Here is a 15,853-nt window from a genome sequence, read left to right as displayed (position 1 = left end):
GAGCACCTGGCAAAACGAACGCCGGTGTTAACAGCCGTGAACGTCCATGCGTGTTACCTGATGCAGACGAAATGGATGGATGAGGGAGTTTCAATTTGGTTGTATGATGTACATATGGTGGTCTCGGCTAGCAATAAATGACAATCGGCATGATTTGTGGGATTAGTTAGAGATGGATGACACATGCACCCGTCGGATGGGAAGACAAATGAACGGAGATGGAATAGTCTGATGGAAACTAACCCATCAGACTCCTGAGAGGAAGTGTTTCCCTATCTTAATACTCCCTCCGTTCCTTTATATAAGGTGTATTTATTTTTTGATAAAATTCCATGTAAGGTGCATTTCTTCTAATTCCTCATAATTTCGTCGTTAGCCCTTCAAATAAAGAAAACGTATTTCTTTCCTGATTGCATGCATCTTTTCTTGTAAAGAGAAAAAGAAAAGTATCTCTCTTCTGATTGCGTGCATCTCTTACTTTCCTAGCATAAACGATTTAGTTGCTGTTAATCAATGATTTAGACAAGGTTAATTTTGTCCTAACATGTGTAGAATTATGTGCCTTTATCACCAAACCGAAAATAATACACTTTACATAAAGGAATGAAAGGAGTACAAAAGACACACAACTTGGATGTTCTTGAAAAAAATGGGACCAATGGCACTATGATATGGAAACCTCAGGTAAAAAAAAAGGATATGGAAACCTTGTCCCTAGAAAAAAGGATATGGAAATTTCGGATCCCACTACATCCAAACCTCTTGACGATGGAGATTATCTCAGTCTGTCAGACTTTTGCTTTTATATGCTCCGTCCGTTCCAAATTATACGGTATGTTAATCTTTTTTTTTTGCAGAAGTTAGACGTATATATGTGTTTGATTAAGCTTATAGGAAAAATATACAAACATCTACAATATCAGATAAATATAAGATAAAGATATATTTCATGTTGTATTGATTAAACGTATACGAGTTTAATAATGTTTGAAAAAGTAATACACCTTGCACTTTGTAATGGAAAGTGCTGAGGGTCATGATCTATGCCATTCGCTTCACCATGGATATAGTCCCACCTTTCCTTTATGGAAAGTGTATATTTTTGGCATACTGGATAAGGCACATAATTATATAGAATTTATGGTGAGATTATCCTTGGCTAATTGGTTAGCGGCAAGTAAATCTATTAGGTCAGAAAAGGAAGAGATGCACGTAATTGGGAGACAAGTACTTTCTTTTTTTTCTACAAGGAAGGATACATGCAATCGGGAGAGAGATACTTTGATTTTTTCTGGAGGATATAAACATAATTGTGAGGAATTAGAGAAATGCACCTTAGGACAACCGCTTGTATGTTTCTTGTTTTGTGTTGCTTGTATGCATTTCATTTCTGTATAGTTACTGTTATGAACAAAAGAAATGTATGCCTTCGGGTACATCTTCAAAAAAAAGTTCGCCATGGAGTGTTATTATTTTTATGTTTTTAAATGATGCCCTGGGGCTAGACCATGCACACGCGATTGGGCCATTCCGGCGTTTGTTTTGGGTAAGGAAAACACGGTGACGCAGCCCAAACTCGCGGGGAGAACGGGGCGGGGGATCGCCGCGCAATCTGGGCCACCCGGCGCGCACGCACGCGGCGCGCTGCTTTCGCGGCCCTCGCCACAACCACCACCACCCCCACCGCCCCGGCATTCCCGGACGGCCACCGCACCGCTCCTCCCGGCCTCACCTCACCTCACCCAATACTTAACCCCAGCCATGGGTGGGAGCCGAGCCTTTTCCCTCTCCTCCCTCTGCGCCGCCGCCGCCGCCGCGACCAGGTCCCCCCTCCTCTCCCCTCACCACCGCGCGCGCCACCTCCGGCCTCGCCTCGCCGCCGCCATGTCGTCCTCCTCCTCGCCCGCCCCGGCCCCTGGGTCCGACCCCGCGGCCCCGGCGGCCTCCTCGGCGTCCTCCGCCATCGACTTCCTCACGCTCTGCTACCGCCTCAAGGTGAGTGCTGCCTGCCTGCTCCACCACCGGTTTAGGTCTTGCTTGCATCGTTGGTTGATCTCGTGTGATGGGATGATGTGCGGCGTGGGTCGCAGACGACGAAGAGGGCGGGGTGGGTGAGGCGCGGGGTGCCGGGCCCCGAGTCGGTGGCCGACCACATGTACCGGATGGGAGTCATGGCGCTCGTCGCCGCCGACCTTCCGGCCGGCGTCAACCGCGATAGGTGCGTGGATACCCAGCCATTCCCTCCCATTGTGCGGTGGGACCTCGTTCTTCTAGTATCCTCTTTTGCCTAATGAGTTGTAAGTTTCTTTCGTGTTCTACAGGTGTGTGAAAATGGCGATTGTGCATGACATAGCCGAAGGTAATCCCCGATGACTCTTCCTTTGTTCGATTTTGTGGCTTTCAACTTTGAAATTGTTGGAATGTGAGGGTGTTGGTGATCAGTCTGAAATTACACATGCATTGTCCTTTCCAATTGTGCAAAATAAACATGGTCAAAATTGCTTATCAGGATGCTACTTTGGTTAACTCATTTCAACCATTTTACTGCCCAGCTATTGTTGGCGATATCACCCCTGCTGATGGTGTGCCCAAGGAAGAGAAGAGCCGTAGAGAGAAGGAAGCTTTGGACCATATGTGCGCATTGCTTGGTGGAGGTTCAAGAGGTTAATACTGAAATATGGAAAAGCTTAACATCTATAGTTCCGTGGCTTGACTTTAGGCTGGCTTGATTCCATAATCCATTGATATAACTTTCTTTCACCTCGTGATAATTATGAAGACTGCTTTTGATTCGATTATAAATTGGTGAAACTTCATAATGAGCATAAACACTTGAAGGGGAAGAGAATGAAATATGGGCTTAGATTGTTCTTATTCCCAATTTCTGTAAATGCTTATGATACTGATTAGGTTTCTTATGTTTATTATTCTAAATTCTATATTTGTCATGTTGTTCTCTTGTTACTTAAAAGTGGTAGTTTACCATCAAAGAAAACAAAACCAATGTATTGGACAACATTGGATGTTTACATATAGTCCTCCAGCTAGGTGTCAGCAGCAAGTAGCAACATTTTGAAACTAATAAATAACTAAGATATCTGTACTCAAATATTCTTTCTTAATACAAGGCAACGAGTGATATCCTTCGTGAACAGGCTTAGTACTTTGCATTGTTTTATGCTCTTGTCCTTGTACTTTTGATATGTTGTAGAAATTCACTCATCTCATGCTGTTCTTTTTCAGCCGACGAAATTCGTGAACTTTGGATGGAGTATGAGAACAACGCCACTTTGGAAGCGAAGGTTGTTAAAGATTTTGACAAGGTAAGCTACTTGCAATTTTTACCCCGTAAATCATTAGACTTGTACCTGCAAGTGTTGACGCGCTGGGATTACCAACAATTAACTTAATAGTGCATTAACAAGATGAGATAATCAGCTGCTAAAGAGAGTGGCTACTATTATGAACATTGGCAGACCATGGAACAGGAATCATTGTAACTTAAGGTCTCCTTAATGCTGTTGATGAATTTTTCTTTCTTGACTAACTGTTTGTTTTCTTCTATGTTCTATTTTTAGGTTGAGATGATACTTCAAGCACTGGAATATGAAAAGGGTAAGCTCCTACTGATAGTCACCAGTGGTACATGGATGTTTGGATAATTTGATTTACTCAGCAAGTCAGCATCAGTCTTTTTCCCATGTGCATACCCATAACTATAGACTATAAAGTATGAATTTACTGAGTAATCTTCTTGATTCAGTATAATTATAGGGGAGGCATGACTCTAGTAGCAAGCGCAGGATTTTTTTCGTTCATTTATCTTTGGTTCTCAGCCTACCTGACATGCACTGGGAGGAGTGCGTGTAAAGATGTGCAGAATACATGCCTAACTCATTAGCACCTTTCACTCCTGAGTTTATAGTACCACGTTAACGCCTTTCTATTGTTTTTGATTTCTCAGAGCAAGGGCGGGACCTAGAAGAGTTCTTCCAATCGACGGCAGGTTTGTATTCTTGTTTTCCCCTTCCATCAGATTCTGCTGCTAAAGTGCACATTTGTATTTAAACTATGCAGGCTGCCTGTTTATTCATATTTTTCTTACACACACAATACATTTCTATGAAACTTTCTAGAATAGCAAATCAGAACATTAATGCCTGAGCACTTGATATCGTTATGAGTTGACATGTGTCATGCTCCTTACACTGTTACATATTTCTGGTATATCTCCCATCTTGCAGGATTCAAATACTAGCTCACGAAAAAGCTCAGCTTATTTCCCTGGTTAATCTCTTGATTTCTATGTAGGGAAATTCCAAACGGACGTCGGAAAAGCATGGGCAGCAGAGGTTGCATCGAGAAGAAAGTGAAAGCGCAAATGACAGTCACGAGCGCTCTCGGTGCTTCTTTTTTCGGACACAATTGTCAGCGCCGGATCTGTATCATGTTTCAGTTCAGGGCCTTATCCCTGAGACAAACCGGCCTCCCAACTTGGGTAGGGCTTCTCCAGATCAGCCAGTTGTATTGCAAAGCAGGTCTTTTCACTTGTAGCTCGCCTGGCCATGCCCAGCACCAAGTTGGTAGGATCAGCCCCTTTCTGATGTAAAATCAGTTGACACAAATACAGCGTACTCCTGTAAATTGAGGCCCATCGTTTCGATCGTTTGTTAACGGTATCTGTGCTGTCATAATTATGCATGATGTGCATTTTGGTATCAACTTGATTGCTTCGTCATGTCGCAACTGCTGAGCATTGTTCGGACCTGCTAGCTAGAATTTCAGTGGATCAAGAGTGAAAAACGCGACGTGCCAGGAAATCATGTTTAGGGTTTCTTTGTTCGTCGCAAAGCTCTTAGATCCTGTATGACTAAAGCATATGAGAATGTGTCATTGAAGTGCATTTGATTGCAACATAGAAGCAAATTTAAGAACTGAGTGGCCAATCCTACAAATCAAATCATCTTGCAAAACTGGGTTTTGTCTTGGGCATATCTAGCTATTGCACATCTAATTGACTCAATCAAGCATAAAAAGAAAAAGAAAAAAAGAAATTCAGATCAAATCACATGGGTGCAGATAAGCTGATGGGGATGATCACAGCTCGTACCAGTGATGAGTCGACGAATGCAGGTCTCGGCATCTTCTTGGGGAAAAGGAAATCAAAGCTGAAGGTTCCTTTCAAGGAAACTTCCCCAAAGAAGGTAATATGTGTTGCAATTCCCGGCCTCTTCATCATCATGATGCACACAGCAAATCAATAGACGGTTGTTTTCTTATAACTCTTCGAGACAGCGTCTCTTTGGGTCACTTTCTCTATGGAAGAAACATTAGATATTAAGTACAAGTCACTCTCTCTTTTGTGAGGATAGGCCGTTGGTAGGGAAAGGAGCACCGCACTTGTGAAAATCAAAGGAAAGTGATTTTCTCTGAAATTTTCAACACAAAAAAATTCTAACATTAAATATTCATACAATCATTCTGTACCCAAATCGTCACATAGGATGGGATGACGCCAACCAACAAAATGTTAGACTTGTCACTATTACGAAACTTAGCAATCTCGTGGGTAAAACCATATTCGCCGGCGCTCAATCTATATGACAAAATGTAATGATGGTATTGCGGGACTCCAATGGCAGCAGTGCAGCGACACACACAATTCAAATTAAACCACGCGGGTGCAGAAAAGCTTATGGCGACCATGACAAATCAAAGCTACAGGTTTCCCATCTACTTAGGGAAAAGAAAAATTGAAGCTGCAGGTTCCTGTCAAGGAAACGATCCCCAAAAAAGGTATTGCAATGTGGCTTAGTGCATTCGGCAACATTCTTGACAAAGTTAATTTTGTGCAAGCTTGTAGTGCACATTTGCATCAATTACATGTGGGATGCACTAGTTTGTGTGTAAAGATACACCTCATGCTTGCAAATGAGGTGCCATTGATGATTGCTTTGAGGATTGTCTTTCTTCTTCTAACTCTTTCAAGTCACTCTCTCTTTTGTGAGGATAGGCCGCTGGTAGGGAAAAGGAGTATCGCACTTGAGAAAACCCAAGGGGATGCTTTTGTGAAAAGAAAAGCATGCAAGTCATATTTTTAACCCGTAAATATGTTAATATTATTAAATGTTCATATAATCAGTCCAAACAAAACCATCACATAGGACGGTATAGCGCCAGCCACCGTTAAACTTGTCCCTATTACAAAACTTAGCAATCTCATGGTCAACCATATTTCTGTCCTGCTTAATCGTATTGAAAAATAATACTCTTGAAGGTATTATGTGATCAAAGATCTTTTTCTTTTCTTCATATCGACTCCTCGCAACAGCCGCCCCTCCTCCTCACCTCCCTCCCCCCTCTTCCCTTCCTCGCCGCCGCCTGAGGCAGCCACCGGGCAAGCCCAGGGCGCCAAGGATGGTGGCGGCGGGGCCTCGGTTGCCCTGCTTTTGCGTGGGGAACAAGGATCTGGAGCGGCGGCTCCATTGGCAAGGCATGGCCGGCTAGCAGCCGTCCGGGGCGGTGGATCTGGTGTCCTGGCCGCGCGGCGGCGGGATCCGGTGGTCGTTGGCGGCCGCTGACGGCTTCTGCGGCGGTCGGTGCCCGCAATCTGGCGCCTCCCCTCCTTCCTTGTTCGGCGTGCGGGCCAGCTTGGTCGGGCCGCGCTGCCTCTTGGTCACCGGTTCTGTACAGGAGGGCCTGCTGATGGCGGGGATCTAGTTCGGGCAAAATCCCTAGCCGGCCATGACCGGCTGCGCCGACGGCGACGCTTGAGGGCGCCGTTCCCCTACTTGGAGGCATCGGTATGGATTGATCTCCTCACTTCACCTTCCCCTAGGTCTCCCGGGTGAAAGCCCTAACTTTGTTAGGCGGCGGCGGCGCTCACGGCGCCGTTCCCTTCTTGAAGGCGCCGCTTTGGGAACCTTGGGGCTGGTGGCGCTTGTGGGTGGTGGGCGATGGCGGTGGTGCGGCCCTATCCTAGCATGGATTTACGTCCGTTACTTGGAGATGGACTCGCGTAGATGGAGGTCGTCGGTTAGCGTCGTGGTGGCGTCAATGGCGGAGGACCTGCCAAGGCTCTCCTAGGTGGAGGTCGTCGTTTGGCGTCATGGTGGTGTCGACGGCGGAGGACCTGTCAAGGTTGTCACCTCAATCTGCTCTGAAGATGGACCAGTGGAAGATGGCGGCGACGACACATGTGAGTGCGTCGGACCGGTTTGAGCCCCAGACCCGCCAGATGGCTCGGTCGGGGCCTCTGGCTTTAGATGTTAGGCTTAGCTGAGAGGTCTGGGTATGTAGGCCAGCTTGCACCTTTCATCATTTGGATATGAGTAGCGGCAGATGTTGCCAAGATGGCGGATTCAGGCATATTGTTGTTCTACTTTATAAGGTCCTCGAGAATAATCAATACAATGGCCGCATGCATCTCCCAGATGAAGAGGCGGGGTCATCCTCCTTTTTTTTAAAAAAATCGACTAAGATAAAATCTGCCAATAGAATAATCTGAGACCGAGGCAATCAGTTTCTTTTTAGGATAAACACAACTTTTATTAACTAACCAAAGCTTGGAATCTCATCCGAGATAATGTGCAGAATCAAATACAATCTGGTGGGTCAGAAGGCCACACCTCACATCGTTCATCACTAACCCCTGGCTCGGCCAATACATGTGCAGCTTGATTTGCCGTCCTTCGACTCCACCTAACCTTCACGTCCTGCCGATCCACGAGGCTATGCAACGTCAAAGCAATATAGAGGTTTCTCTAAAAAAAGCAATATAGAGGCCAGCAAGGCCTTTTTGCAATCACACAGCACGATTAGACATACGTGCACACTTAGTTTTGTATTAACTCAATGATTTAGTACCTTTTTTCTTTCGGCAGCACGTACACGTACGGTCCATGTCAGCTCCAGGGATATGTATGTCCTTCCTCATGTGGGCGCCACGTGTGACTGGGTTGCCCATGCTACCAACAAAACCACGTGTACGGTCATCTCAGCGCCTTCGCTCTCAACCAGGATCGCTATCAACTAGCAAGCGATTGGTACGTGACAACTGTGAGGATATGCAGAACACCGCAGCACAATCTCTGTAGGCCATTCCGGCCACAATTATTAACCCAATGGTCCGGACCACATTCCATATATGTGAATGTTTCTTTCATTCTTTGGGAACGAGGGCGCACACTTTCTTTCCTTTTCGGCATCCGGGTTGGAGGTCACGTTGCTGATATTTTCTTGGAAGAACGAACACTAAGAAATGGACACATCACACATGACTCGTTTTAAAAATCTCGGCCGTCGATTACGGCTCACACACAGCATAACGCAAGATGAGTTTTTCTTTTGAAAGTCGGCATTTTATTGATTAAGCAATAAAGTCATATAAGGTCTCCTAGTTACAATTCGAAACAGAATGGAAAACACACAACAAACTAGAGTTTTTACAAGAATTGGCCAAAACATGAGCCACTACATTACAATGCCGACGAACATACTTGGAGGACGAACAAGTAAAAGTCATGGCTGCTTGTTTGATATCCATCACCACAGAGCTCACATTAGAACGATCCCGGACGTTGGAGTTAATCCAGCAGCACTATTGAGCCCACGGCCTGGGCAACACAGCCGCCACATCCTCTTTTCCAACAAAAGAAGTTTAGGGCTTTTCTGCCTCCCGTCCGCACCGCTGTCGGTCCCCCTCATCTCTGGCGGTTCTAGGCCATGGAGGCGCGGTAGACCCTGGCTCTTATCGGTGGGAGGGATCTTACTTTTGTGATGTAGGGTAGAACCCTAGTGGCCCGATCTGTCACGATTGGAGGGAATCCTACGAAGAACACGAAGAACACGAGGAAAAAACACGAGGAGAAACATGAGAGAATCACTCAAACCAACAAGATTCGATTACACATGTGCTAGATCCTCAAAACACAAAGAGATACACGATCCGAATCCAACAAGGGACGATACATAGGTAACACGTTCTTCTCCGTGAGGAGGTCTTGAGGTCTTCCCGTTAGGGGTCTTGAATCTACTTGGGGGATATTCTCCGTAGAGGTCGTGAACTCCGATGGAGAAGTAACCAAGTGGATGAGCAAAGCTCTATCTCTAATATGAGCTATCACATTGCTAATCCTAACTAGGAGGAGGAGGAGGTCTATTTATAGTCTTAGTGCAAATGGGGGTGAAGTGAAGGGGTACATGGGCCTCGGGCCCGAAACTGTGCGCAGACAGGTACCAGATGTCCGGTGGGTTCCGGTCGTCCGGTGGCTCGTGGGTGTCCGGACGTCCGGAAGTCGCCGGACTTCCGTCATTTCAGCTTGGTTGAAGTGGCACCGGATTTCCGAAGACGGCCGGTCGTCAGTCGTCCGGTCGCTTCGGACTTCCGCTAATTTCATTCTGTTGGGGACCTGCCGGATTTCTGGTGGAGCCCGATCGTCCGGTCAGTGGGAGTTGTTGGACGTTCGGTCTTGGACGGATGTCCGGCCGCTGTAGCGTTCACTGGCCTGGCTTCCTCTGGCTGGCGTGGCCTTCAGGGACTGGATGTTCGGTCTGGAGCGGTCATCCGATGGCTGTAGCTCTTCTTGCAGCTCTTCTTCTTGTCCCTCATACTTGGTGTCCTCGCCGTCTTGTCCGTTGGATGTAGCTGCTTCGTGGCCTTCCTCCAAGTACCTGATCACACATAGTGTTTCCGCTTGAGGTAGTAGCCATGTCGCATGTGTAGAAAGTGGTAGTTCGGAGAGGAGCGAGTTCACCTTATCTTCGATAGCCTTTGCTCGAGCTCTTGTCATTGGTTCAAGTGGTGTCGTGGGAGATGTCGATACGTCCATGGGGATGACCGTGGGATGCTCCGCATCATCTCCCCCTCCCTTGGAAAAGATCCGACCTCGGATAGAAATCTTCATCACCATGGTAGGGTGAGAGATCCTTGACGTTGAAGACGTCGCTCAGGTTGTACTTGTCGCGCGGGAGGTCAATCTTGTAAGCGTTGTTGTTGTAGCATGCTAGCACCTTGAAGGGTCCATCGGCTCGTGGTAGAAGTTTGGACTTGCGCTCGTTGGGGAAACGGTCCTTGCGAAGGTGTAGCCACACAAGATCTCCAACGTTGAATATCATGGGTTGCTTGTTGACGTTGAGCTTGGTTGCGAGTCATTGTACTTGGCGCTCGATGATGTGCCTTGTATCTTCATGCATCTTCTTAAGGTAGCTCACTCGGGCACCCGCGTCCATGTTGATGTGCTCTTGTAGTGGTAGAGGGAGAATGTCCAATGGGGACAACGGATTGAAACCGTAGACGACCTCGAAGGGGGACTTGCCGGTAGTCGAATGTCTTGCACGGTTGTAGGCGTACTCGGCGATGGGTAGGCACTCCTCCCACTCCTTGATGTTCCTCTTGATCAACACGCGTACGTTCGTCACTTCCATTTGGCCGTCGGTTTGTGGACGGTATGCCGTGGAGAATAATAGATTGATTCCGAGCTTGGCGCATAAGGTCTTCCAAAAGTAACTCAAGAACTTGATGTCGCGGTCCGAGACAATCGTCTTTGGCACTCCATGTAGGCACAAGATTTCTATAGAAAAAAGATTTGCAACATGTGAAGCATCGTCTATCTTGTTGCAAGGAATGAAATGAGCCATCTTGGAGAATCAGTCCACAACAACAAACACGGAATCCTTTCCATTTCTAGTCCTAGGCAAACCAAGTACAAAATCCATGCTAATATCTTCCCATGGGTGATAAGGAATTGGAAGGGGTGTATATACACCATGCGATTGAGCTTTGGACTTAGCTTTGCGACATGTCGAACATCGGTTGGTGAAGCATGAGACGTTGCAGAACATCTTGGGCCAAAAGTAGTTCTTGGAGAGCGTAGCAAATGTCTTGCTGCGTCCAAAATGTCCCATTAGTCCTCCTCCATGAGATTTTTGCAAAAGTAACAAACGAAGAGAAGACTCGGGGATGCAAAGTTTGTTAGCTCTCATAAGATAATCATTTTTTATGTAATAGCGTTCCCAAGATGTATGCGTCAAACATTTGGCATAAGGAATAGCAAAAGTAGGATCATGCGCATACAAGTCTTTTATGTGCTCAAAGTCAATGACATTCAATTCAAGTTTAGTAACAAGCATGCATATGCGGGAGAGCGCATCCGCCACAACATTTTCCTTGCCTTTGATATACTTGATGACATAAGGAAATGACTCAATGAATTCACTCCATTTAGCATGACGCTTGTTCAACTTAGTTTGAACCTTAAGATACTTAAGCATTTCATGATTGGTATGAATGATAAATTAATGATGGCGAAGATAATGTTCCCATTCATGCAAAACTCGCACTAAAGCATATAGCTCTTTGTCATACATGGGGTAATTGAGTTGTGCTCGAAGAGTTTCTCACAAAAGTATGCAATGGGGCGCTTCTCTTGCGTTAACACACCTCCTATGGCCTTACCGCTAGCATCGCAATGAATTTCAAAAGGTTTGTCAAAGTTGGGTAATGCAAGCATGGGAGCATGAGTAAGCAAATTCTTAAGTTCATTGAATGCGGTATCTTGGGATGATCCCCAAAAAATGGCGCATTTTTCTTACTCAAAGCATGCAAAGGTGAAGCAATGGGCTAAAATCCTTAACGAATCTACGATAGAAACCGGCTAAACCAAGAAAACTATGCACTTGTTGCAAGTTGGTTGGTTGGGGCCAAGTTTTAATAGCATTAATCCTAGATTCATCTACATGAACACCCTTAGAAGACACAACGAAACCCAAGAAAACAAGCTTATCAACACCAAAATGACATTTTTCCATATTAGCATAAAAGCGCTCTTTCCTAAGGGTTTGCAACATGGTTCTAATATGGGTGTCATGATCTTTGAGGGATTTGCTAAACACAAGAATATCGTCAAAATAGACCACAACAAATACGCCAATATTGTTGGGGAACGTTGCAGAAAACAAAAATTTTCCTACGGTTTCACCAAGATCCATCTATGATTTCATCTAGCAACGAGTGATTAGATGCATCTACGTACCTTGTAGATCGCGAGCGGAAGTGTTCAAAGAACGGGGATGAGGGAGTCGTACTCGACGTGATTCAAATCACCGAAGATCCTAGCACCGAACGGACGGCACCTCCGCGTTCAACACACGTACAGAACAGCCACGTCTCCTCCTTCTTGATCCAGCAAGGGGGAAGGAGAGTTTGAGGGAGATGGCACCAGCAGCAGCACGATGGCGTGGTGTTGATGGAGCTGCGGTACTCTGGCAGGGCTTTGCCAAGCACTATGGAGGAGGAGGAGGTGTTGGAGAGGGAGAGGGAGGCACCAAAGATCAAGGTAAGAAGTCCTCCATCTCCCCACTATATATAGGAGGGCCAAGGGGGGGGGGGCGCCGGCCCTAGGAGATCCAATCTCCTAGGGGGGGTGCGGCCAAGGGGGAGCAAACCCTCCTCCCCAAGGCACCTAGGAGGTGCCTTCCCCTCCTAGGACTCTTCCTCCTTGAAACCCTAGGCGCATGGGCCTCTTGGGGCTGGTGCCCTTGGCCCATGTAGGCCAAGGCGCACCCCCTACAGCCCATGTGGCCCCCCCGAGACAGCTGGCCCCACCCGGTGGACCCCCGGGACCCTTCCGGTGGTCCCGGTACAATACCGATGACCCCGAAACTTGTCCCGATGGCCGAAACAGGACTTCCCATATATAAATCTTTACCTCCGGACTATTCCGGAACTCCTCGTGACGTCCGGGATCTCATCCGGGACTCCGAACAACATTCAGGTTACTGCATATACATATCCCTACAACCCTAGCGTCACCGAACCTTAAGTGTGTAGACCCTACGGGTTCGGGAGACATGTAGACATGACCGAGATCGCTCTCCGGTCAATAACCAACAGCGGGATCTGGATACCCATGTTGGCTCCCACATGCTCCTCGATGATCTCATCAGATGAACCACGATGTCGAGGATTCAAGCAACCCCGTATACAATTCCCTTTGTCAATCGGTATGTTACTTGCCCGAGATCTGATCGTCGGTATCCCAATACCTCATTCAATCTCGTTACCGGCAAGTCACTTTACTCGTACCGTAATGCATGATCCCGTGACCAGACACTTGGTCACTTTGAGCTCATTATGATGATGCGTTACTGAGTGGGCCCTGTGATAGCTCTCCGTCATACGGAGTGACAAATCCCAGTCTTGATCCGTGTCAACCCAACAGACACTTTCGGAGATACCCGTAGTATACCTTTATAGTCACCTAGTTACGTTGTGACGTTTGGCACACCCAAAGCACTCCTACGGTATCCGGGAGTTACACGATCTCATGGTCTAAGGAAAAGATACTTGACATTGGAAAACTCTAGCAAACGAACTATACGATCTTATGCTATGTTTAGGATTGGGTCTTGTCCATCACATCATTCTCCTAATGATGTGATCTCATTATCAATGACATCCAATGTCCATAGTCAGGAAACCATGACTATCTGTTGATCAACGAGCTAGTCAACTAGAGGCTTACTAGGGACATATTGGTGTCTATTATTCACACATGTATTACGATTTCCGGATAACACAATTATAGCATGAATAAAGACAATTATCATGAACAAGGAAATATAATAATAATGCTTTTATTATTGCCTCTAGGGCATATTTCCAACAGTCTCCCACTTGCACTAGAGTCAATAATCTAGTTACATTGTGATGAATCGAACACCCATGGAATTCTGGTGTTTGATCATGTTTTGCTCTAGGGAGAGGTTTAGTCAACGGATCTGCTACATTCAGGTCCGTGTGCACTTTACAAATATCTATGTCTCCATCTTGAACATTTTCACGAATGGAGTTGAAGCGACGCTTGATGTGCCTGGTCTTCTTGTGAAACCTGGGCTCCTTGGCAAGTGCAATAGCTCTAGTGTTGTCACAGAAGAGTTTGATTGGCCCCGACGCATTGGGTATGACTCCTAGGTCGGTGATGAACTCCTTCACCCAAATTGCTTCATGCGATGCCTCCGAGGCTGCCATGTATTCCGCTTCACATGTAGACCCCGCCACGACGCTCTGCTTGCACTGCACCAGCTTACTGCCCCACCATTCAAAATATACACGTATCCAGTTTGTGACTTAGAGTCATCCAGATCTGTCTCGAAGCTAGCGTCGACGTAACCTTTTACGACGAGCTCTTTGTCACCTCCATAAACGAGAAACATTTCCTTAGTCCTTTTCAGGTACTTTAGGATATTCTTGACCGCTGTCCAGTGTTCCTTGCCGGGATTACTTTGGTACCTTCCTACCAAACTTACGGCAAGGTTTACATCAGGTCTAGTACACAGCATGGCATACATAATAGAACCTATGGCTGAGGCATAGGGGATGACACTCATCTCTTCTATATCTTCTGCCGTGGTCGGACATTGAGCTGAGCTCAATTTCACACCTTGCAACACAGGCAAGAACCCCTTCTTAGACTGATCCATATTGAACTTCTTCAATATCTTATCAAGGTATGTGCTTTGTGAAAGACCTATGAGGCGTCTTGATCTATCTCTGTAGATCTTGATGCCTAATATATAAGCAGCTTCTCCAAGGTCCTTCATTGAAAAACTCTTATTCAAGTAGGCCTTAATGTTGTCCAAGAGTTCTATATCATTTCCCATCAAAAGTATGTCATCTACATATAGTATGAGAAATGCTACAAAGCTCCCACTCACTTTCTTGTAAACGCAGGCTTCTCCATAAGTCTGTGTAAACCCAAACGCTTTGATCATCTCATCAAAGCGAATGTTCCAACTCCGAGATGCTTGCACCAGCCCATAAATCGAGCGTTGGAGCTTGCACACCTTGTCAGCATTGTTAGGATCGACAAAACCTTCCGGCTGCATCATATACAATTCTTCCTTAAGAAAACCATTAAGGAATGCCGTTTTGACGTCCATTTGCCATATTTCATAATCATAGAATGCGGCAATCGCTAACATGATTCGGACGGACTTCAGCTTCGCTATCGATGAGAAAGTCTCATCGTAGTCAACCCCTTGAACTTGTCGATAACCCTTAGCGACAAGCCGAGCTTTATAGATGGTCACATTACCATCCGCGTCTGTCTTCTTCTTAAAGATCCATTTATTTTCTATGGCTCGCTGCTCAACGGGCAAGTCAGTCAAAGTCCATACTTCGTTTTCATACATGGATCCTATCTCGGATTTCATGGCTTCCAGCCATTTGTCGGAATCCGGGCCCGCCATCGCTTCTTCATAGTTCGAAGGTTTACCGTTGTCTAACAACATGATTTCTAAGACAGGATTGTCGTACCACTCTGGTGCGGAACGTGTCCTTGTGGACCTTCGAATTTCAGTAGGAGCTTGATCAGAAGTATCTTGATCATTATCATTAACTTCCTCTCTAGTCGGTGCAGGCACCTCAGGAACATTTTCTTGAGTTGCGCCATTTTCTGGTTCAAGAGGTAATACTTCATCAAGTTCTACTTTCCTCCCACTTACTTCTTTCGAGAGAAACTCTTTCTCTAGAAAGGATCCATTCTTGGCAACAAAGATCTTGCCTTCGGATCTGAGGTAGAAGGTATACCCAATAGTTTCTTTAGGGTATCCTATGAAGACACATTTTTCTGACTTGGGTTCGAGCTTTTCAGGTTGAAGTTTCTTGACATAAGCATCGCATCCCCAAACTTTTAGAAATGACAGCTTAGGTTTCTTCCCAAACCATAATTCATACGGTGTCATCTCAACGGATTTCGACGGAGCCCTATTTAAAGTGAATGCGGCAGTCTCTAAAGCATAGCCCCAAAAAGATAGCGGTAAATCGGTAAGAGACATCATAGATCGCACCATA

The 15,853-nt window shown here is 46.0% G+C and overlaps 1 protein-coding gene across 1 annotated transcript; it reads left to right on the top strand.

Annotated features, from left to right (window-relative positions):
* The first annotated feature begins 1,624 nt into the window (after window positions 1–1,624).
* Window positions 1,625–4,722, top strand: LOC119316288 (5'-deoxynucleotidase HDDC2-like). The gene is made up of 8 exons (XM_037590587.1): window positions 1,625–1,995; window positions 2,091–2,218; window positions 2,322–2,359; window positions 2,553–2,663; window positions 3,244–3,323; window positions 3,579–3,615; window positions 3,965–4,006; window positions 4,312–4,722. Exons 1-8 carry the CDS (start codon window positions 1,762–1,764, stop codon window positions 4,371–4,373), a joined length of 732 nt encoding a protein of 243 aa, XP_037446484.1. The 5' UTR covers window positions 1,625–1,761; the 3' UTR covers window positions 4,374–4,722.
* Window positions 4,723–15,853: the final 11,131 nt, after the last annotated feature.

Source organism: Triticum dicoccoides, chromosome 6A, assembly GCF_002162155.2.
Source record: "Triticum dicoccoides isolate Atlit2015 ecotype Zavitan chromosome 6A, WEW_v2.0, whole genome shotgun sequence".
In the NCBI taxonomy this organism is placed as follows: domain Eukaryota; kingdom Viridiplantae; phylum Streptophyta; class Magnoliopsida; order Poales; family Poaceae; genus Triticum; species Triticum dicoccoides.
Note: the sequence above shows the minus strand (reverse complement) of the source record. Positions and strands in the feature narration are given on the sequence as shown.